The sequence below is a fragment of the Bos mutus genome, chromosome 10 (genome assembly GCF_027580195.1).
Source record: "Bos mutus isolate GX-2022 chromosome 10, NWIPB_WYAK_1.1, whole genome shotgun sequence".
In the NCBI taxonomy this organism is placed as follows: Eukaryota; Metazoa; Chordata; class Mammalia; order Artiodactyla; family Bovidae; genus Bos; species Bos mutus.
The window spans coordinates 37,947,916-37,972,171 of NC_091626.1; the positions used below are offsets into that span (position 1 = coordinate 37,947,916).

The following is a 24,256-nucleotide window of genomic DNA, read 5'->3' on the forward strand; positions in this document are numbered from 1 at the left end:
AACCCTACATAATAGTGTATTCCATAAACAATCTTTATCTTATACATTTTTGGCTTTCATCTGCAACACCCTGCAATGCTATACAATACCATACCATAACTATTTATTGAATAAATTAATCCACAATGAGAAACATTGTAATAGCATTGTAATTAAATGCTATTGCATTTAATTTAACATGAGCATTCTTTTTTTTACATCTTGGAGAGTATCCTATTTTTTCAGTACACAAGAATTGATGAATTTTAATATAGTAAATATTTACTGAATACCTACTATAGACAAACTACTAAGCTAGTTATTGTATGGGAATATAGAACATAGCTATCTACCTAGGTAACAGGCATTTTTATATACATTATTTCTAATTTTTAATTTAAAGACAAGGAAATTAAGGCTTAGAAAAAAGCTATGTATGTATTCAAGGTCCCAGCTAGAAGCTGGATAAGCTAAGATTTATAGCCAAGTTTGAGTCAGTTAAAAAAAAAAAACAAAAAACAGAAAAAAGGAGGCATGATTTGAGGCTGTCTGATTCCAGAGACTGTGCTCTTGATAGTGTGCCATGCTAAGGCAATACTGTTACCATTCTGATTTAAGTAAAGTACAAGTACTTAATCGGGTACCTGAGGAAAGCCTTCAGGGCTTCTGATAATTTAACATCACTTTCTTGTGCTGTCAGAAGTGTTGTGGGAAGAGTAACGTGAGGATCTGGCTGCAACTCCAATTCTCCCAAACTCATTGGACCATGACTAGCACATAAATCTTCATAAACAGCATCTGCTATCAAGTAAGTAAACAAAAAGTTAAACTATTTCTTAAAGGAAGAAAAATTGGCTAAAATTACCAATATTTCTCATCTGCTGAATTAGAAATAGAAATACTTCAACAGAAAATGCCTGTCACCAAGCCTTCATTGCAATTAAAACCAAAGGTCATAGCAAATTCAAAAAGTATCTATGTTCAAATATATCTATGGATTATTGTAGGGTTCCAGTCAGCAAGTTGTTTATGCAGCCCCCACACAACACCCACTCTTACATACCAACTCCCAACCCTCCAGAATACCTTTTCGGTCAATAAAAGTCAATAGAATACTTTCTATCTAAAATGTAATCTTACATGTTTCAATGCCATTCTCCCATATCTTCCCACCCTCTCCCTCTCCCACAGAGTCCATAAGACTGTTCTATACATCAGTGTCTCTTTTGCTGTCTCATACACAGGGTTATTGTTACCATCTTTCTAAATTCCATATATATGAGTTAGTATACTGTAATGGTGTTTTTCCTTCTGGCTTACTTCACTCTGTATAATAGGCTCCAGTTTCATCCACCTCATTAGAACTGATTCAAATGTTTTCTTTTTAATGGCTGAGTAATACTCCATTGTGTATATGTACCACAGCTTTCTTATCCATTCATCTGCTGATGGGCATCTAGGTTGCTTCCATGTCCTGGCTATTATAAACAGTGCTGTGATGAACATTGGGGTACACGTGTCTCTTTCAATTCTGCTTTCCTCAGTGTGTATGCCCAGCAGTGGGATTGCTGGATCATAACGCAATTCTATTTCCAGTTTTTGAAGGAATCTCCACACTGTTCTCCATAGTGGCTGTACTAGTTTGCATTCCCACCAACAGTGTAAGAGGGTTCCCTTTTCTCCACACCCTCTCCAGCATTTATTATTTGTAGACTTTTGGATCGCAGCCATTCTGACTGGTGTGAAATGGTACCTCATAGTGGTTTTGATTTGCATTTCTCTGATAAGGAGTGATGTTGAGCATCTTTTCATGTGTTTGTTAGCCATCTGTATGTCTTCTTTGGAGAAATGTCTATTTAGATCTTTGGCCTACTTTTTGATTGGGTCATTTATTTTTCTGGAGTTGAGCTGTAGGAGTTGCTTGTATATTTTTGAGATTAGTTGTTTGTCAGGTGCTTCATTTGCTATTATTTTCTCCCATTCTGAAGGCTGTCTTTTCACCTTGCTAATAGTTTCCTTTGATGTGCAGAAGCTTTTAAGGTTAATTAGGTCCCATTTGTTTATTTTTGCTTTTATTTCCAATATTCTGGGAGGTGGGTCATAGAGGATCCTGCTGTGATGTATGTCAGAGAGTGTTTTGCCTATGTTCTCCTCTAGGAGTTTTATAGTTTCTGGTCTTATGTTTAGATCTTTAATCCATTTTGAGTTTATTTTTGTGTATGGTGTTAGAAAGTGTTCTAGTTTCATTCTTTTACAAGTGCTTGACCAGATTTCCCAGCACCACTTGTTAAAGAGATTGTCTTTAATCCATTGTATATTCTTGCCTCCTTTGTCAAAGATAAGGTGTCCATAAGTGCTTGGATTTATCTCTGGGCTTTCTATTTTGTTCCATTGATCTATATGTCTGTCTTTGTGCCAGTACCATACTGTCTTGATAACTGTGGCTTTGTAGTAGAGCCTGAAGTCAGGTAGGTTGATTCCTCCAGTTCCATTCTTCTTTCTCAATTGAAACATGTAAAATATCATGTATGAAACGAGATGCCAGTCCAGGTTCGATGCACGATACTGGATGCTTGGGGCTAGAGCACTGGGACGACCCAGAGGGATGGTATGGGGAGGGAGGAGGGAGGAGGGTTCAGGATGGGGAACACATGTATACCTTTGGCAGATTCATTTTGATATTTGGCAAAACTAATACAATTATGTAAAGTTTAAAAAAAAATAAAAAAAAAATAAAATGTAATCTTAAAGCAAAGGACAGTTTCCTGACTAGGAAATGTTGATATTGCTTAGATATTTTTCTTCAAACAATCAGGCTCCTCTTTTCCTCATCCAAACGACATCTCAATCAAATCAATAAAAAGAAGACAATATGAACAGAAACAAATATTTATCTAATAACATCACTGTACATTTATATGGCACTTTAAACTCCATGCACTTTCACATACATGATCTCATTTAATTTGAATCTCACAATCATTCTGTAAGGTAAGAAGATCAGATAATTTTATAACTGTCTTTCACTGACAAAGCTAAGGCTCAGGAAAGTTAACCAATTGTTCAAAAATCAGAATTCTAGTTAAGAGGTGTACAGGAACTAAAATCCTCATCTTTCAACTCCTACTCACTGTTCCTTATTTCACATTCTTGCTAAATTATTTCTCAGAAAATTCTGTTTTTCCTAATTAATGGTCATCTTTTAAATACAGCACAGTATGGTCTATCTCATTTTAATCAACAGAAATAGACCTGAAACTCTACACATAAACTAAGTTGTTTCAAATGAAATGATATTTTAAGACCCCACAGATATTATATTTTCCACTTACAGGTAGTCTGTTGAAAATTTCTTAGGTATAGTCTGTTGAAAATTTCTTAGGTATAGCAAATAATCACTCTCTCTTTTTTTACATTAATCTGTATTTTTAGATAAGTGAAAGTTGCTCAGTTGTGTCTGACTCTTGGCGACCCCATGGACTGTACAGTTCATGGAATTCTCCAGGCCAAAATACTGGAGTGAGTAGCCTTTCCCTTTGTTGGGATCTTCCCAACCCAGGGATCGAACCCAGGTCTCCCACATTGCAGGCAGACTCTTTACCAGCTGAGCCACAGTAAGTTTTACATAAAGTTATAAGAAAAACATAACCTGACAGGGAAAGAACTTAAGTAGGTAATTCACAGAAGAGCAAATCCAAATAATCATCAAATATAAACTCACCAGGAGTCAGTCATATGTTTATACTTTAATTGACAAAAATAAAAAAGGTAATAAAAATAATATCTGGCAGGGATACAGGGGAAAGGTTGTAATATATTACTGATAAAGAAAAATTAGTTTAAACTTTTAAGACAGCAACTTGGCATATCTATTTTAAAGTTTAAAATATATTTTCCCTTGGACCTGTTATTTCTGGGAAACTACTCCCTAAATATATAATGCAGCAATATACTAGGCTATGTTGCTGTTGTTGTTGGTCGCTCAGTTGCGTCTGATTCTTTGTGACCCCATGGACTGTAGCCTGCCAGGCTCCTCTGTCCATGGGATTCTCCAGGCAAGAGTACCGGAGTGGGTTGACATTTCCTTCTCCAATGTTAGGCTATACATGAGTGAATATTTACTCTAGCATTGTTTATAGTGGGGGGAAATGGTAATAAAGTAAACATTCATCAACAAAGCAATAACTGAGTAAATTACTGGAAATCCATACTGAAAGGTTTTATGCAGTCAATAAAAAGAATGAATTTAAGTAATACTAGTTGACCTGGAGTAATTTCCACAGGGTTTCCTGGGTGAAAACAAAACACATGATATAATCTCAACTTGAAAAATGACAACAAATATATACACACCATATGTACCTATCATATATAATTATATGCAGAAGGAAAAAAAACCTAAAAGGTTACATATCAGAATCTTAACATGTGTTACCTGAGATAAGGCATAAAGTGGGACAGGAAAAAATGTGAGGAGGAGGGGTAGATGAAGAACATTAAAAAAAGAATCTATACTTTAAAGTAATATATAATATAATCACATTTTATTTTTCTATAAAATGATATGTGGCTGACGATGGGTGTAATGTAAAAAAAATTAATTACAAAGACATAAGATAGACTATGATAAAAAAAAAAAATTATATGTAGAAACCCAAAAGTATATAAACAAACATCTCCCCAAAGCATTAAAAGTGCATAATAACTCTCCGCTCATAAAACACTCTATCACTTAACCTTTATTTACTGACTATGCTACATTCTCTGCTAGATGCCAGAGCTATGACAACAGACAGGATGAAGTCCCCACTCTCAAGTGAGATTACAAATCAGTGTGATAAGAGCAACATTAGGCAGGTGACATTAGAGGACTACACAGAGAGAATATTTGACGGTATCTAACTCAGTGATAAGGGGTCAGGCAAGGATTCCATGACGACAATGACCACAATGTTGCATTTGCTACGTCACTTCTAAAAATTACACTCATTGAGTGTAATTATGTTAGTTATCCCTTTTTAGGAGGGATGCTCAAAGGATTATTCCATTCAAGTCAAATTTAATTTAATTAATTATAATTTGAAATCCCTAATTTTATTTTTCTAGAATACTATTGCTTTGAAAAAGCAGCCATGGTAGACTCAGTCTGCTTGACTTGCCAGTGCCAGCAGCAGCTTTGGTTCTTGCACGTCTAGTAAGTTACTCCATTTGTATGAAACCCAAAGGCGCCTCAAATTCCACTCCTTATTTCCTCCTAATTCTATCTTTCCTCCATATCTCCTCTCTCCCTCAGTGAATGGAGATACCAACTATCAAATCATTCTAGCCAGAAACCTGGAGATTTCTTAGACCCTCTCTTCTTTTGCATTTCTCATATCCAAACTAAGTCTTGTCCACTCTCCTTCTCAAATGTCTACCAAATCTCCCTTTTTATACTTCCCTGCTGCTCAATAATGACTCACCAAGTTTACTATAACTGTCTCAGCTAGAGGCTCCTTGCCTCCAGCCTTAATTCTCTCCAATCTATCCATCACACTGCACCTCACAAGTTCTTGCCAAAATAAAAGGCAAATTTGATCATTTCACTCATTTATATACAATTCTTAATGGATCTGTGGATATTATAAAACATTCAGAATTGACAGAAATTCACAAATGACTTTTCCATGGGAATAAATATAAAGCAAGATTGGAATTATTTTCCATTTTGCACATAAATAAATCTCTACTATCTCAAGAGTAAATCCAAAAACCACTGGATGTTATCATCTATATCTACCTGGTTTCTGCTTACTGGTCCAACTTCATTATATCCTAAGCTCTAAAGCTGTGACAAAGTACTTACACTTCCCTGCTTAAGTTTCTTTGTCGTTTCAACTTTATCCCCTTGTCTTATTATGTATTCTGCCATGAAGGTTTCTCCTACACTTACTACACAGCAAACGCCTATTCATCATTGAGAACTCATTTCAAGTAAGCTCACATATGATGTCTTTCTTGATTGCCCTCCCCAGATACAACTGACCTGTACCCCAATCCTATTTGGACTGCTATACAATAACCACAATAACCTATTGCATGTTTTTGCTTTCTCATATACTATCTCTACTAGAGAAAAAATTCACTAAGAATAAGGTGTTACCAGGTTTTATGTTCCTACCACCTAGAATATCCTTAGAGCAGAGCAAGCAATCAAAAAATATTTTCTGAATATGTAAATGAACAAACTGGAACATGTTTATCACACTTCATAGTCTGGCTAATTCCTCTAATACTCAGTTTCACATTGGCTCTTCCAGGAAACCTCCTCTGAGCCCTCATGTGTGGGTTATTCCTCCTCTGTGCTCCCATAGCAGCCTGTGTTGTTGCATTAATCAACAATATTGTAATTGTTGTCTCACATTATCCTACATGAGTTTGTAAACTTCCTGGAGAGCAGATGGCTATTACTTCTGTCTCTCAAAACCCTTATTTAGTACCAATATAGTGACGGGTACATGCAGGTATTTAGTGCATTTTCTGAGTAAATCAAGAGTTATCAGATCAGATGAGATCAGATGAAGAGTTATAATTGGTAGTAAATCTCAGAGTCCTCAGAGTTTGTTCAAAATACCAGTTCACATTTTAGGGTTCTTAAAACAATTCTTCAAACCTTATTTAGCATCTTTTTGTTATTCAACCCAACCTGAGAGCCTCAGAATTAGAAACAGTGGTATAGGACTATGAGTTGCAAATAGGATACTTTCTGAAAATGAGCAGAAGTGGAGACAGGCAAGGTAAGAACAGATGAGCCTCTGCAGAGGAAGCTATTAGAAATCAACATGAAGGGCATGAGATTAGACAGTAGCAGAAATAATGATACATGGGACTCATTCTTCTACAATAACCATAATGTAACAAAATACTTAAAATAAGAGGGACAAACTAGTCCTCTATAGGCACCTTTTTTTTAGGCAACTGTGTGTAATTTCTGGTTCTATTAAATGTATTTGAGAAGGTATTTTTACCTTCTCCAAAACAGTATCATGTGTCAAGCATAGTGACACTTTATATACAAGAGCTGACTCATTTGAAAAGACCCTGATGCTGGGAAAGATTGAGGGTGGGAGAAGGGGACGATGGAGGATGAGATGGTTGGATGGCATCACTGACTCAGTGGACATGGGTTTGAGTAGACTCCGGGAGTTGGTGATGGACAGGGAAGCCTGGCATACTGCGGTTCATGGGGTCGCAAAGAGTCGGACACGACTGAGCGACTGAACTGACTGACTGACCTCTAATAACCTTATGAGGCAGATACTGTTTCTGATAAGCAGCTTCCACTACGGCCCCCTAACGATTGTCGCCTGGTATTCAGACCTTTCTGTAATCCCCTGCTATATTATTCCAGGATTGGTCTTTGCTATTAACTGAATGTGGCAGAAGTGATGACATGTCACTTCTGACTTTAGGTTATAAAACACCATGGGTTTCCATCTTGGGTGCTCACTGTGTCTCAGATCATCCACTCTGGGAAAAGTGAACTGCTATGTCATGAGCAGCATAACAGTAAGGCTCACGTGGTGAGGAACGGAGGCATCTTGCCAACAGTCATGTGAATGAGCTTGGAAAGCAGATCCTCCAGCCCCAGCTGAAGTCCTTAGATGATGGCAGCTCCAGCCAACAGATTAACTACACCCCATGAGAGATCCTGGGAACCACGCAGCTACACCACTCCTAGATTCATGGCTTTCAAAACTGTGAGAGAGAATAAATATTTCCTGTCTTCATCTGCTAAACTTTGGGGTAATATATTACACGGAAATAGATAACTAGTACATTAATATTATCTCTACTTAATAGATGAAGAAACTTGGGCTCAGAAGATTAAGTTACTTGCCCAAAAATACAGATCTGGAATTTAAAATGATCTCCAAAACTTCAAAAGCTCAAGCTCTTAGCCATTCTGTTATAATGACTCATCTACATACTTAATCTAATGCCACTTTCAGTTCAGGTCAGTTACTCAGTCGTGTCTGACTGTTTGCGACCCCATGAACCGCAGCACACCAGGCCTCCCTGTCCATCACCAACTCCCGGAGTCCACCCAAACCCATGTTCAATGAGTCGGTGATGCCATCTAACCATCTCATCCTCTATTGTCCCCTTCTCCTTCTGCCCTATCTTTCCCAGCATCAGGGTCTTTTCAGTTGAGTCAGCTCTTTACATCAGGTGGCCAAAGTACTGGAGTTTCAGCTTCAACATCAGTCCTTCCAATGAACACCCAGGACTGATCTCCTTTAGGATGGACTGGTTGGATCTCCTTGCAGTCCAAGGGACTCTCAAGAGTCTTCTCCAACACCACAGTTCAAAAGCATCGATTCTGTGGCGCTCAGCTTTCTTTATAGTCCAATTCTCACATCCATACATGACCACTGGAAAAACCATAGCCTTGACTAGATGGACCTTTGTTGACAAAGTAATGTCTCTGCTTTTTAATATGCTGTCTAAGTGGATCATAACTTTCCTGCCAAGGAGTAAGCATCTTTTAATTTCATGGCTGCAATCATCATCTGCAGTGATTTTGGAGCCCCCAAAAATAAAGTCAGCCACTGTTTCCCCATCTAATTTTCCATGAACTTATTATTGTTTTCAATTCAATTAAATAAATATCTACAGAGTACCTACAATTAAAAATGTACTGGTCTGTAGGTAACCAGCTAGGTGATACCATAAGGAGGGGCTGAATAGGATACATCCTAATGGATTTTATTCTGTAACAATTCAGTAAGTACCTCTTTGTTCACAAGTACCAAGCAGCTCTCAAGTGATCTGTGAGAGCCATCTAGTGTCAATTCTATTTAATCACAATCTGCACAGTTAGCTGGATACAGATATAGAAGTCGTATTTTATACTACTTTGAACCCTAATTTAAAATACTGTTAAAAATGAATACTCCTACTATGTGCACAAAATAAATAATTCAAGTATTAATTTACATTTATTCGCATGGAAAATTCAGTCCTGAGAGTCTCTCATTTCTGAACGATAAGGTGGAAAGCTTAATATAAAACTGACAGTCTAAATACTCCACACCAATGTACTTCTTTCTGATTTCTGGCAAATCTGCATGACTCCAGAAGTTCTTTTCATTTAAGAGACTGCAATAATAAACATGAGATTACCAATAAATGAGAATATAGTTGATCCTCATTACTCTGAAGACTTCATTTCTACAAATCCACCTGATACAATGTATTTGCAACCCTGAAATCAACACTCAGCACATGCGACTTGTGGACATGCATGCATGCACACAGCAGTGAGGCCTGAATCACCCGCCACACACTCAGCAGACGAGGCTGAGCACAGGTGCTCTGCTTTCTTATCAGTTCTTACACTGTGAACAAGTATTCTTTTTTGCTGTCTATTTAGTGACACGTTTTCCACATTCTTATATGTTTTTTTCGTGATTCTGCTCTTTAAAATGGCCCCAAAACATAGTGCAGAAGTGCTCTTCAGTGTTTCAAAGTGCAAAAAGCTTTGATGGGCCTTACAGAAAAAATATATGTGCTAGGTAAGTTTCATTCAGTAATGAGTTATAGTGCTATTGCTCATGAGAATCAGTGTTAATGAATCAACAGTGTATATTAAATAACTGCCTTTAAATAGAAACATACATAAAGCAAGGTTATATATTGTCAAAAATGTTGTGTATGTATCAATAAATATAATAAATATAAATATAATATAATATACAGGCTCATAGGAACCTAACCCAGGATTTCCTCTAGGAAGAGTAGCTCAGTATTTCCTAATTCAGTGTTTGTGGTGTCTCTATTATAGGACCTAATGAGAATCAACTACATATACCAGAAACTGATATTCTCTATTCTATTCTTATTCTCAAACTGTTACAGCAAAAAGTTTAGTTAACAAAGTTTCAAAATAAGACTGAGTGCACTGAATTCTGAGTCAGAAATTCCTACAGCATAAAGAGTGAACTTCTACAGTATTACCTAATTAAACATTGTCCTACACAAGATGTTATGTGACAGTTTTCATGTGCTAGTCATCTTTTTCCCAATATACATTAAAATAATATCACTACTAAAAAATCTAAAGACATACACATATTACCAAAACTATCTCATGCCCCACCCAGAGACTCATGCACCAACACGGTTACATGAATCACATTTGGGGAAACATTGCTATATATAGAAAAAGTCATTATCAAACTTTTCAATTGTGAATACCCTTTTAAATAAAGAAGGTCTGCAAGCTTCTACCTGAAAACAGTTATGCTTTCCTTAATTCAGAGTAGGAACACTACTGTAGATTATAATACAAAACAGAATACAGCATTCGACATGAAAACAGTACAAAGAGAGTGTGATGGGATTCAAAGTAAATATTCTAACAGACACTACATCAGGAAGGGGTATTTTGGTGAATACCTGCAACTGTGTCACATTGCTGAGATGATGGCTTCGGAGCACATTTTGCATCTGAAGACTCTGCCTTAGCCACAGGTTGCTGCACGTATGCGGAAAGTTCCCTGAAGAGGTTCTCTGCTGCTGCAGCTGTCAGCCTCTGTCCTTCACTAAGCTCACCCACACTGTTTTCCAAGTCCTGTAAAAAGTAGAAACCACTGTTATAAACATCACATTAAAATCAAGTCAAAAAACAAAAAATAAAATAAAATCAAGTCAAAACAAAATATATCTGTCAAATGTATCAGGATGCAGACCACCTGATTGCTTGAAAAGTATTTTAGAAAGTGCTTATCAAGCCACATACACATTACATGAAAGTTAGTTTAATAAGATACCTAAGTGTAGGCTTTGCTTTTCTTATGAAGTATTTCTTCTGAAGTTAAATACCCATTATCTGTTTATTCAGCCTCCAAATTAGACAGCAATAAAACACACAAGAAATTTTTTATTATTTAAAACACTAAATTCTGGCACACAACCTAAGCTGTTTATATAGTTTAAAATTAGAAAATAGAAAATTTACCTCTTGTTCTTTCTAAATGAAAATGGGCTAAAGTTGTCAGAATGAAATTTATAATGAAACACTTGCTGAAAATATACAAAAAGTACAAATATGCTTCTTTACCAAATACATAAAGTAAAAACTTTAAAAATGATGTGTTAAAATTCTTTCTGTGTTAAAAACTAGATGACCTAATCATAAGCGCATGTTGTGACTTGGAGATATTCTAATTAGTGAGCTTACTAATCAAGAACTGAATAAAAATTCCAATATATGAAGGCTCTCATATTTTTTATTTAAAAGGAGTTTAATTTCAACCAAGGGTTTTTTTTTAAACTAGAATATATGAAGAAATCACTGCTGAAACATCTCTGATGACTGTTGACTACAAAATAAAATCTAACTGCTTAGCTCATCATTCACAATTTTCTACAATTTACCCTAATTATCCTCTACAGATTTATAGCTCCCCTTATTCTGTAATCTGACTTTTCTTAAAGAATATCAATGGCTCAACATCCTTTAAACAGGAAAAGATTGGTTTTTAATTATTATGAAACCCTTGGAGATTCTTGGGCAGAGTTTAGGATGACGGCAGACACATTTTCCTTAGAAATATTTCACAGGACCTATATTACTCTACCACTACTACATAAATGTTGTGCAATATACAGTATCTTCTCTTTGATGAACATTGTCAAGGGTACTTATAATTGCCGAACACCTTAATACTCTGTGGAAGATTTAGCTTCCCTATTCACACAATGCTCTAATACCACATAAGCATTTGTCATTTTTATATCCTACGCAAATCTCAGACTCATATCAACTCTAAGTTAGTTTATCTATAATCTCCAGTAGCACACCCAGCCCATCCACATAAATGCACAAGATGCAGTTCTGTCCTCAGACTGCTCTCACTGACCAGATGCTCCCTCTGGGCAGAGTAGCAACAAAGAATGGCTACTATTTTCTTACCAAAGCAGTATTTTAACTTACAAATATATCATTATTACTAGTTCTTATTACAAACAAATGTTTAAAACATAGGAGAACACATTTAATGTCAATCACTGTTAATCAGACTGGCAAAAATTTAAGATTAAAAATACATGATGAAAAAAAAAATACATAATGAGGTGTCAGAATCTCATAAAGTTGAAAAGCAATGCTTTAGTGTCTATTTAAATTATAAATGCCTGTGCCTTCTGAGTAAATTCCACTTCTCGTTATCTTCTATCAGTTCAGTTCAGTTCAGTTACCCAGTCATGTCCGACTCTTTGTGACCCCATGGACTGCAGCATACCAGGCCTCCCTGTTCATCACCAATTCCTGGAGCTTACTCAAACTCATGTCCATTGAGTCGGTGATGCCATCCAACCATCTCATCCTCTGTCATCCCTTTCTCCTCCTGCCTTCAATCTTTCCCAGTATCAGGGTCTTTTCAAATGAGTTGATTCTTCATATCAGGTAGCCAAAGTATTAGAACTTCAGCTTCAGCATCAGTCCTTCCAATGAATATTCAGGACTGATTTCCTTTAGGATTGACTGGTTTAATCTCCGTGCAGTCCAAGGGACTCTCAAGACTCTTCTCCAACACCACAGCATCAGTTCTTCAGTGCTCAGCTTTCTATATAGTCCAACATTCACATCCATACATGACCACTGGAAAAACCATAGCTTTGACTAGACAGACCTTTGTTGGTAACGTAATGTCTCTGCTTTTTAATATGCTGTCTAGGTTGGTCATAGCTTTCCTTCTGAGGAGCAAGTGTCTTTTAATTTCATGGCTGCAGTCACCATCTGCAGTGATTTTGGAGCTCCCCAAAATAAAGTCTCTCACCGCTTCCAATGTTTCCCCATCTATTTGCCATGAAATGATGGGACTGAATGTCATGATCTGAGTTTTCTGAATGTTGAGTTTTAAGCCACCTTTTTCACTCTCCTCTTTCACTTTCATCAAGAGGCTCTTTAGTTTCTCTTCGCTTTCTGGCATAAGGGTGGTGTCACCTGCATATCTGAGGTCATTGATATTTCTCCTGGCAATCTTGATTCCAGTTTGTGCTTTATCCAGCTCAGCATTTCACCTGATGTACTCTGCATATAAGTTAAATAAGCAGTGTGACAATATATAGCTTTGATGTACTCCTTTCCTGATTTGGAACCAGTCTTTTGGTCCATGTCCAGTTCTAACTGTTGCTTCCTGACCTGCATACAGATTTCTCAGGAGGCAGGTAAGGTGGTCTGGTAGAGAGGCAATTCCTCATGGTACAAGAAAGGATTTTATTCTTTTCATAGTTTGGAGAAAGAAAAACTGGAATCAGTCTAAAAATTCTTCAGTAGGAGAATAAACTAGGGCATACTACATGGTAGATAAAAAGGATATGGTATGTCTTTTAGGATTTAGTTAAATTTTAAGAATCAGATGGCAGAATAACACATACACATACCTCAAAATTACCCACACATGAGCACACACACACGCACGTGCAAATGTTTAGATGCTTAGAAAAAACCTGGAAAGGATAATCTTCCAACTTCTGGGCTTCTGGTCTAGCCAAGATGACACACTAACAAAGGCTGCCAGCTCCCTGTCCCCAAAATGCTGGAGCAACTACAGAAGTGAGAAGCCACGGATTCTGAGAATTAAGTAAAAACTGTGAAAAAATACTGGGAAAGACCACCTGCTAGCTTGACCTGGTGTGTGGGGGGGAAAAGGGCTGCATCCTGTGGAGGAAGGTGGCTACAGGGGGTGCAGTGAGAAGAATGACTGATATAAAGAGCTGCTGTCATTTCCTCTTTGCCTCATTAACTGGAAATCATCAGTGCCTGCACCTTAACCATAAAGATCTTGGCAACAATCTGGGCTGAAGATACTAGTGCCCCAGAGTAACGATATCAGGGAGCATGAAGGCCCAGTTGGGGTGAAAAGTTACAGATTACATCTGACCAAGAACCCATAGGCATTCACTCCTCACTCTGTCCCCCTTGGAACCCAAGGACAGGAATACAAAACCTCTCAAAGAAACTTCTTCCTAAGGGTTTTAAAGACATAACAACCATCAGAAGAACTGAATGGCAGAATATCAGCAAACAGCCGTGGTCACCATCAGGAGTGGTTCTGTGCTGCCTGAGAAGCCCCTTCCTGGGGCTCATCACCTCGTCTCCTCTTCTATTCACTTAAACAGACCGTGGCCTGATTTTAGTCCTTCAGTTCAGTTCAGTTCAGTTCAGTCACTCAGTCGTGTCTGACTCTCTGCGACCCCATGAATCGCAGCATGCCAGGCCTCTTTGTCCATCACCAACTCCCAGAGTTCACTCAGACTCACATCCATTGAGTCAGTGATGCCATCCAGCCATCTCATCCTCTGTCGTCCCCTTCTCCTCCTGCCCCCAATCCCTCCCAGCATCAGAGTCTTTTCCAATGAGTCAACTCTTCGCATGAGGTAGCCAAAGTACTGGAGTTTCAGCTTGAGCATCATTCCTTCCAAAGAAATCCCAGGGCTGATCTCCTTCAGAATGGACTGGTTGGATCTCCTTGCAGTCCAAGGGACTCTCAAGAGTCTTCTCCAACACCACAGTTCAAAAGCATCAATTCTTTGGCGCTCAACCTTCTTCACAGTCCAACTCTCACATCCATACACGACCACAGGAAAAACCATAGCCTTGACTAGACGAACCTTTGTTGGCAAAGTAATGTCTCTGCTTTTGAATATGCTATCTAGGTTGGTCATAACTTTCCTTGCAAGGAGTAAGTGTCTTTTAATTTCATGGCTGCAGTCACCATCTGCAGTGATTTTGGAGCCCCAAAAAATAAAGTCTGACACTGTTTCCACTGTTTCCCCATCTATTTCCCATGAAGTGATGGGACCGGATGCCATGATCTTCGTTTTCTGAATGTTGAGCTTTAAGCCAACTTTTTCACTCTCCACTTTCACTTTCATCAAGTGGCTTTTTAGTTCCTCTTCACTTTCTGCCATAAGGGTGGTGTCATCTGCGTATCTGAGGTGATTGATATTTCTCCTGGCAATCTTGATTCCAGCTTGTGTTTCTTCCAGTCCAGCGTTTCTCATGATGTACTCTGCATATAAGTTAAATAAACAGGGTGACAATACACAGCCTTGACGAACTCCTTTTTCTATTTGAAACCAGTCTGTTGTTCCATGTCCAGTTCTAACTGTTGCTTCCTGACCTGCATACAAATTTCTCAAGAGGCAGATCAGGTGGTCTGGTATTCCCATCTCTTTCAGAATTTTCCACAGTTTATTGTGATCCACATAGTCAAATGCTTTGGCATAGTCAATAAAGCAGAAATAGATGCTTTTCTGGAACTCTCTTGCTTTTTCGGCTAGACGGACCTTTGTTGGCAAAGTAATGTCTTTGCTTTTGAACATGCTATCTAGGGTCATAACTTCCCTTCCAAGGTGTGTAAGCGTCTTTTAATTTCATGGCTGCAGTCACCATCTGCAGTGATTTTGGAGCCCCCAAAAATAAAGTCTGACACTGTTTCCACTGTTTCCCCATCTATTTCCCATGAAGTGATGGGACCAGATGCCATGATCTTTCGTTTTCTGAATGTTGAGCTTTAAGCCAACTTTTTCACTCTCCACTTTCACTTTCATCAAGAGGCTATTTAGTTCCTCTTCACTTTCTGCCATACCCAACACTAATTCTCAGACAGAAGAGCTTATCGTACTGCCCCCACCCTGGCCCCAGAACATGAGTTCACATAACAAAAGAAACAAATTATTCAAGGAGTAAATGTTGAAAAAAAAAAAAAAGTGAAAAACATTAACCATATACACATATACACATACAAAAGGAATAAAGAAAATACTAACAATGTGGAGCAAAAGATCATTAAAAAAAGACACAAGTGAGAATATCCAGTATGAATAATATAGAAGTCAGATAAACAGTAGGCTAAAGAACAAATTAGTGGTTGGCAGATCAGATTGAAGAACTCTCCAAGAACAGGGTAAAAAAGAATGAAGAGATAGAAAATCTAAGACACAAACAGAAGCAGAAGTATTAATATCTGGAAATAAGTTTTAGCCAGAGAGGGAAAAAGATGAGAGGAAGAAAAAAACTGAAAAAGTAGTAGAGATAAATTTCCCAGCATTAAAAAGATGCAAAAGTCTGAGAACAGAAGGAATAAATGGACCAGTATTGGTGGTGGTGGCAGCGCTTAGCTGTCCAGTTGTGTCCAACTCTTTTGTGACCCCACAGACTATAGCCTCCTAGACTCTTTGTCCATGGGATTTCCCAGGCAAGAATACTGGAGTGGGTTGCCATTTCCTTTCTCTCAAGCATTTTCCCAACCCAGGGATCCAACCTGCAGTGTAGGTGAACTCTTTACCACTGAGCCGCTGGAGAAGGCCAAACAATATTACTGATTTCCAAAAAGAAGGAAACAGGGATTAAGTTAGCGGAATTTTTAAATTACGCTGACATTTCTGCTATTTTCTACTATTTTTTGTTCCATTTGTGTGTCTCATTTTCTCTCTCCTTCTCTCTCAGACTTCTGGTCTCTATACTAAGCAGCTTGGTTTCTAGAGTTACAAGAGTACTTTCTCAAACTCAGTAGCAGCAATTACAAATAATATCTTTCCAGTGAAATCAATTTTTAATCAATACCTAAATAAGTTGCAGAAAAATTAGTTGTTTTTCAACAAGAAGGAATAAGTTAAACTTACATTTTTTTTTCTATTTCTAAGTTCCATATCTTTTTTCCTCTATCTTTCCTAAGCATTTAAATCTTTAAGAATAAAAACTAATAGACAATAAAGCTAGCCATCTCCTTAGATGATATACAGAGTTCGGATCTCCAGTTCATTTAAAGATAGTTTCTCACCTGTTCAAGCACAGACAACCAAACACAACAGAAAGAATACTAAACAGAATCAAGAATCCAAGTCCCACCTCTATCATTAACCAGCCTGAGTGACCACACTGTACCTTTCCACCTGGCATTTCCTTAAGCACCTTAATGTTTCAAATCAAATTCAGTATCTTCCTCACACAACCTGGCACTGTTCTCTCTGCATTTCAAAGTCCACAACTACACAAGCACAACTTCTCTTAATCAGTGACCAATTACTGCCAATTCCGTACTCAAGTTTAAATCTCTCTCCTTTCCATTTCTACTTAACTGCCTTTGTTCATGTTCTCAGTCTGGACTACTCCAATGGTGTTATGACAGACCTCCATCTTTCCGTCACTTGTCCATGGCTCCTGATGCCTTCTTAAATATCTTAACTTGTGACTCCCTTGCTCACAATATCTTAAGGGACTCCAATGGCCTTACCCTACAAGGCTCTTAACGATTATCTGGTTCAATCTACTTCTCTAGTTATTTGATCAGTTACTGCATGGTAGAGTAATTGTTTAAGCTCTTTTTTCCCTACAGGACTGTAAGCTCCTTAGAAGTAGGGATCCTGCCTCAACATCTTTATATCTTTTCCGATGCTGTGTCTGGCATATTGTAGATACTCAGTAAATGGCTGCAGAAAGAACGAACAAACGACTGATCCCCACAAATCATTTAAAAGGGCTTCAGCTTGTTTCATCTGTAGAATATGAAGTTTAGAACTGATGGCCTAAATTCCTTTCAGTTGTAAAAAAATCATAACTCTATGGTTTCAGGTTAAAGTTACTACAAGGCTGATCCCTGAATAAGCTGAAGTACTAGCATGCTTTGGAGAAGGCAATGGCAAGCCACTCCAGTACTCTTGCTTGGAAAATCCCATGGACAGAGGAGCCTGGTAGGCTGCAGTCCATGGGGTCGCTAAGAGTCGGACATGACTGAGCCACTTCACTTTCATTTTTCACTTTCACACAATGGAGAAGGCAATGGCAACCCACTCCAGTGTTCTTGCCTGGAGAATCCCAGGGACGGCAGAGTCTGGTGGGTTGCCGTCTATGGGGTCGCACAGAGTCGGACACCACTGAAGCAACTTAGCAGCAGCAGCAACTAGCATGCTTTAACTAAAATTATAAATATCTTTGTTATCTTTTTCTTGTATTTAGATCTAACAGAAAAAATAATTAAAGTTAAAAAGTACCTCTGAATGATATACGGCTTGCTGTGAAACTAATGATTTCGGGTTTTGTTCAGCAAGAAGAGAAAGAACTGCATCGGCATGAACTTTTTTATGGGGCATCCTAATCACTTGTCCTTCGCTGGGAGGATCATCTTCCTAAATAAAATACAAAGATACTACAATCAAAAAACAAAAATTAATCCCCCAAACAATCCCATTTTTCATATTAATAATTCATGATTCATAAAACTTAAGTCATTATGAATATGATCATATTGGCACTTTACACAAAGAAAATGGACTCTTTACTATCATTTAGATCTCATTTCTATTCAACTATACTAAAAATCTTTTGTGGTTGCCTCAAATATAATCATCAGTATAAAATAATTTGGTTACATTTGAATTGGAGATTTACTATAAAAGATGAAAATTAAACCTGCTGTCCCATGAGACTGAGTGACAATGATTCATAAACATTTTATTCAGGATCGTCAAGTTTCTTCTCACACATTTTCCTGCTTCCTGTGGATGCGGCACACAAAGCTGTGCCCCAACGTGGCAATGGGGGTGAAGCACCACTGCAATGGTGCAACCCGGACCACAGGCAGAAATGAAAACCTACGGAAATATGCTGAGGCACCTACAGGCCTTTGACTGTCCCTGTGCCTTTGTGCTCACCTCCAGTGCTTTTGAGGGAGCAGGAAGACCCAGCTTAGACTTCTTGGCACCTCAAAATAGACCAGTTCCCCAAATGTAGGCCACAGAGCCAGAAAACTGGATTCCTTGTAAATACCAGTATTAACATGACTTTAGATTCCATTAATAGTAATTTTACCTAAGTATCTTATGTTTAATGAAATAAAGTTTATTAACTCTGGAGCACAAGTCTTTATCCCCCAGGTGTACATAGGTAAATACCTACTGATTCATAACTTCAAAATTAGTCTCAGCTTTTCAAGATTGTATTTCTGCATGTGATTCTATCGTAACTTTGTAGCATATCTGATTTTAGGCTTAGTAAAAATGTTGAAATTAATTAGTTTTAAATGCAGAAAAAGAAAGATGTTGTAATTAAGTCCTGGTTCAGGTCAGCGATTTACTGTGAACAAACTTAAACATGCTTTGGCACCAAGATACAGTTCTAAGAAGGGATAAAAATGCCATAATGACAATATGAAGTAGGCCAAATATTAGTTTAATGCTTCTCTGAAAATAAAGACTTCTCCTTTAGTCTTCCCCCTGGTATTATTTTATAAAAGTGACTTCCACTCTCTTCAGAATAGACTCAACCAATTACTCATAATAATTACTGTTAGAAAAGTAACTGCCCTATTAATATCTTATCAAAATGCTCCTTCATTACTTCATACTCCCACATATAGTAGAGAAAATTGTTTTAAGACATTTTGAACATATGAATCTCCAGATTAGGCATCTTTCATTCCTGTGTCTTTAATAGTGTAAAGATGCTATATGGCATCTTTCATTTTTTGTTTGTTGGACTTGACAAACACCAGCCCCTTGCAACTCAAGCTTTAGAATTCATATAGCCCCTATTAGAACTCAAAATTTACAGTTCTTAGCTTGACAGAACTTAACATCAGGTTTCCCTGGTGGCTCAGATGGGAAAGAGTCTGCCTGCAATGTAAGAATCCAAGATTCGATCCCTGGGTTGGAAAGATCCCCTGGAGAAGAAAATGGCAACCCACTCCAGTATTCTTGCCTGGAAAATTCCATGGATGGAGGAGCCTGGCTGGCTACAGTCCACGGGGTCGCAAAGATTTGGACATGACTAAAGCGACTTAGCACACACAGCTTAAGTTGATAGCTTAAAATGAAAGGCAAAAGTATTATGTATCCACATAAAAATCTGTGACTATATAGCTATGTGACACAATTAAGTGATTTAACCTCCTTCAACTCAAAGTAAAACAAGTACTAACATATTTTTAACAAAGGATGCATATCATCCTTTAAGATGCTTTTTTTTTAAATATAGAGGTTTAGGCTTCTAACCGTCCACATACATACATGCATACCACATAACCCTTATGATCTACTGAATCCACATATCAGAGGGTGGGGCCAAAGACACACATTTTTAAAAGCTCCACTGGTGAATTTGATATACACTCCTACTTTACATCACTTGAATGGGTTGCTTTAAAGAAATTTCTAGCATTATGATTGTAATGGGAGAGAAGAACATGATGTTTCAAAAGTATACCAATCTCCTTCTGTTTCATCATGATCATATACAATGATACAAATGAAAAGATTAATGTAACTAGCCTTCTACTTCCAGTCAAGATGGAGTAATAAAGACCAGACACATTGTTTAAAACATGGACAAAGTATGTGAAAAATGCATTTCAAAACATGGAGCATCAGTTAACAAAAAACAATGATCCCTGAGAAATGGGAAACAAATCAGAAGAAGCCTATGACTGCTCTAGCTTACAGCTTATAGGCTTCCAGACTGTGGCACAGGAGCCTGAGCTGAAAAGATGGAGCTAAAACTCCAGGAAGGCCAAGACAGCTAGAGTTCCTAAGACAGGCTGCTGCTGCTACTGCTGCTGCTAAGTTGCTTCAGTCGTGTCTGACTCTGTGCGACCCCATAGACGGCAGCCCACCAGGCTCCCCTGTCCCTGGGATTCTCCAGGCAAGAACACTGCAGTGGGTTACCATTTCCTTCTCCAATGCATGAAAGCGAAAAGTGAAAGGGAAGTCACTCAGTTGTGTCTGACCCTTAGCAACCCCATGGACTGCAGCCCACCAGGCTCCTCCATCCATGGGATTTTCCAGGCAAGAGTACTGGATTGGGGTGCCATCGCCTTCTCCGAAGACAGGCTGCTAGAAAAGTGAAAGCTGCAGAGAGAGAACTCTGGAGAACTGCAGATGATTCCCTTGAGTATTAAGCTGATTACTGATCAGCAGAGGCATCTGAGGCAATTACATGAGGCTGCAGGAACAAGTACCTGAGAAGGGATTGGATATAACAGTGCCTAATATTAAATACAGGTATGATCTAAATCAAATCCTGTATGATTATGAAGTGGAAGTGAGAAATAGATTTAAGGGACTAGATCTGATAGAGTGACTGATGAACTATGAATGGAGGTTCGTCATATTGTACAGCAGACAGGGATTGAGACCATCCCCATGGAAAAGAAATGCAAAAAAGCAAAATGGCTGTCTGGGGAGGCCTTACAAATAGCTGTGAAAAGAAGAGAAGCGAAAAGCAAAGGAGAAAAGGAAAGATATAAGCATCTGAATGCAGAGTTCCAAAGCCTAGCTAGGAGAAATAAGAAAGCCTTCCTCAGTGATCAGTGCAAAGAAATAGAGGAAAACAACAGAATGGCAAAGACTAGAGATCTCTTCAAGAAAATTAGAGATACCAAGGGAAAATTTCATGCAAAGATGGGCTCGATAAAGGACAGAAATGGTATGGACCTAATAGAAGCAGAAGATATTAAGAAGAGGTGGCAAGAATACACAGAAGAACTGTACAAAAAAGATCTTCACGACCCAGATGATCATGATGGTGTGATCACTCACCTAGAGCAAGACATCCTGTAATGTGAAGTCAAGTGAGCCTTAGAAAGCATCACATGAACAAAGCTAGTGGAGGTGATGGAATTCCAGTTGAGCTATTTAATATCCTAAAAGATGATGCTGTGAAAGTGCTGCACTCAATATGCCAGCAAATTTGGAAAACTCAGCCATGCCCACAGGACTGGAAAAGGTCAGTTTTCATTCCAATCCCAAAGAAAGGCAATGCCAAAGAATGCTCAAACTACCGCACAATTGCGCTCATCTCACACGCTAGTAAAGTAATGCTCAAAATTCTCCAAGCCAGGCTTCAGCAATACGTGAACCGCAAACTTCCTGATGTTCAAGCTGGTTTTAGAAAAGGCAGAGGAACCAGAGATCAAATTGCCAACATCTGCTGGATCATCAGAAAAGCAAGAGAGTTCCAGAAAAACATCTATTTCTGCTTTATTGACTATGCCAAAGCCTTTGACTGTGTGGATCACAATAAACTGTGGAAAATTCTGAAAGAGATGGGAATACCAGACCACCTGACCTGCCTCTTGAGAAACCTGTATGCAGGTCAGGAAGCAACAGTTAGAACTGGACATGGAACAACAGACTGGTTCCAAATAGGAAAAGGAGTTCATCAAGGCTGTATATTGTCACCCTGCTTATTTAACTTATATGCAGAGTACATCATGAGAAACGCTGGACTGGAAGAAGCACAAGCTGGAATCAAGGTTGCCGGGAGAAATATCAATAACCTCAGATGTGCAGATGACACCACCCTTATGGCAGAAAGTGAAGAGGAACCAAAAAGCCTCTTGATGAAAGTGAAAGAGGAGAGTGAAAAAGTTGGCCTAAAGCTCAACATTCAGAAAACGAAGATCATGGCACCTGGTCCCATCACTTCATGGGAAATAGATGGGGAAAGAGTGGAAACAGTGTCAAACTTTATTTTTGGGGGGGATCCAAAATCACTGCAGATGGTGATTGCAGCCATGAAATTAAAAGATGCTTACTCCTTGGAAGAAAAGTTATGACCAACCTAGATAGCATATTAAAAAGCAGAGACATTACTTAGCCAACAAAGGTCCATCTAGTCAAGGCCATGGTTTTTGCAGTGGTCGTGTATGGATGTGAGAGTTGGACTGTGAAGAAAGCTGAGCGCTGAAGAATTGATGCTTTTGAATGGTGGTGTTGGAGAAGACTCTTGAGAGTCCCTTGGGCTGCAAGGAGATCCAACCAGTTCATTCTAAAGGAAATCAGTCCTGGGTGTTCACTGGAAGGACTGATGCTAAAGCTGAAACTCCAATACTTTGGCCACCTCATGGGAAGAGTTGACTCACTGGAAAAGACCCCTGATGGAGCAGGGGATGACAGAGGATGAGATGGCTGAATGGCATCACTGATTCGATGGACATGAGCTTGAGTGAACTCCGGGAGTTGGTGATGGACAGGGGGTCCTGGCGTGCTGTGACTCGGGGTTGCAAAGAGTCAGACATGACTGAGCGACTGAACTGAACTGAACTGATGTTAAATAACATCATATATAACAAAGGACAATGGTTGTTTCCACTGGCCATGCTGGAAAACCTCAATATTGAGGCACTGAGTGGAGTACATAGAAGAGTCTTCTCTCCACAATGGGGATAAGTAGCCCTAGATTGAGTACCACTGTGGTTTTGCCTAAAAAACCATAAAAGCAAGAAGCAAAAGGATAAAACCATCTCTGAGTACTTAGCCATTTCTGAGCAATGCTCAGAAATATTTATAGTAATATAAAAGTCAAAGAAACTGGGACGACCCAGAGGGATGGTATGGGGAGGGAGGAGGGAGGAGGGTTCAGGATGGGGAACACATGTATACCTGTGGCGGATTCATTCTGATATTTGGCAAAACTAATACAATTATGTAAAGTTTAAAAATAAAATAAAATTAGAAAAAAAAAAAAGTCAAAGAAAGTGTAGTGTCTGACTCTTCGCAATCCCATAGACTGTAACCCACCAGGCTTCTCTGTCCATGGGATTCTCCATCCAAGAACACTGGAGTGGGTTACCATTCCCTTCTCCAGGAGATCTTTCCAACCCAGGGGTCAAACCAGGGTCTCCTACATTGTAGGACGATTCTTTATCATCTGAAGTATTAGAGAAGCTCAGTAATATAAAACATATTATTCAGTTAAATATGAATGTAAATAAAAAACATATTACTCAGTTAAATATAAATATAAGCATATTACACAATATAAAACATAACTCAGTATATTTTATATTACTCAGTAATATAAAACATATTTATAGCAATATAAAAATATAAAACATAGAAGGAAAAGGTCTAAACAAGATTTTGGCAGATAACTTAAAAAAAGCTCTTCTTAAAGATTAACACTTCAGTATTCTTGCCTTGAGAACTCCATGAACAGTATGAAAAGGCAAAAAGGTTATGACACTGAAAGATGAACTCCCCAGGTTGGTAGGTGCCCAATATGCTACCGGAAAAAAGGGGAGAAATAACTCCAGAAAGAATGAAGAGACAGAGCCAAAGCAAAAACAACACTCAGTCGTGGATGTAACAGGTGATGGAAATAAAGTCCGATGCTATAAAGAGCAATACTGCATAGGAACCTGGAATGTCAGGTCCATGAATCTAGGCAAATTGGAAGTGGTCAAACAGGAGATGGCAAGAGTGAACGTCGACATTCTAGGAATCTGTG

General features: G+C 38.4%; 1 protein-coding gene across 11 annotated transcripts in view; it reads right to left on the reverse strand.

The window, feature by feature from the left end:
- Nucleotides 1-24,256, reverse strand: part of KIAA0586 (KIAA0586 ortholog) — a 136,606-nt gene that overhangs the window by 40,354 nt on the left and 71,996 nt on the right. For 6 of the 11 annotated variants that reach the window (XR_011465637.1, XR_011465633.1, XR_011465634.1 and 3 more), the window contains 3 exons: nucleotides 18,025-18,159; nucleotides 10,420-10,594; nucleotides 624-780 (listed from right to left, as the gene is read on the reverse strand). Coding sequence is in view for 3 of the 11 variants with exons in the window: in XM_070377766.1 (XP_070233867.1) it covers nucleotides 624-780; nucleotides 10,420-10,594; nucleotides 18,025-18,159 (467 nt within the window). In the remaining 8 variants the exon portion in view is untranslated. Of the gene's footprint in view, nucleotides 1-69; nucleotides 71-611; nucleotides 781-10,419; nucleotides 10,595-18,024; nucleotides 18,160-24,256 lie in introns of all 11 variants that reach the window. The other 5 variants (XR_011465639.1, XR_011465638.1, XM_070377768.1 and 2 more) reach the window with 3 other exon arrangements.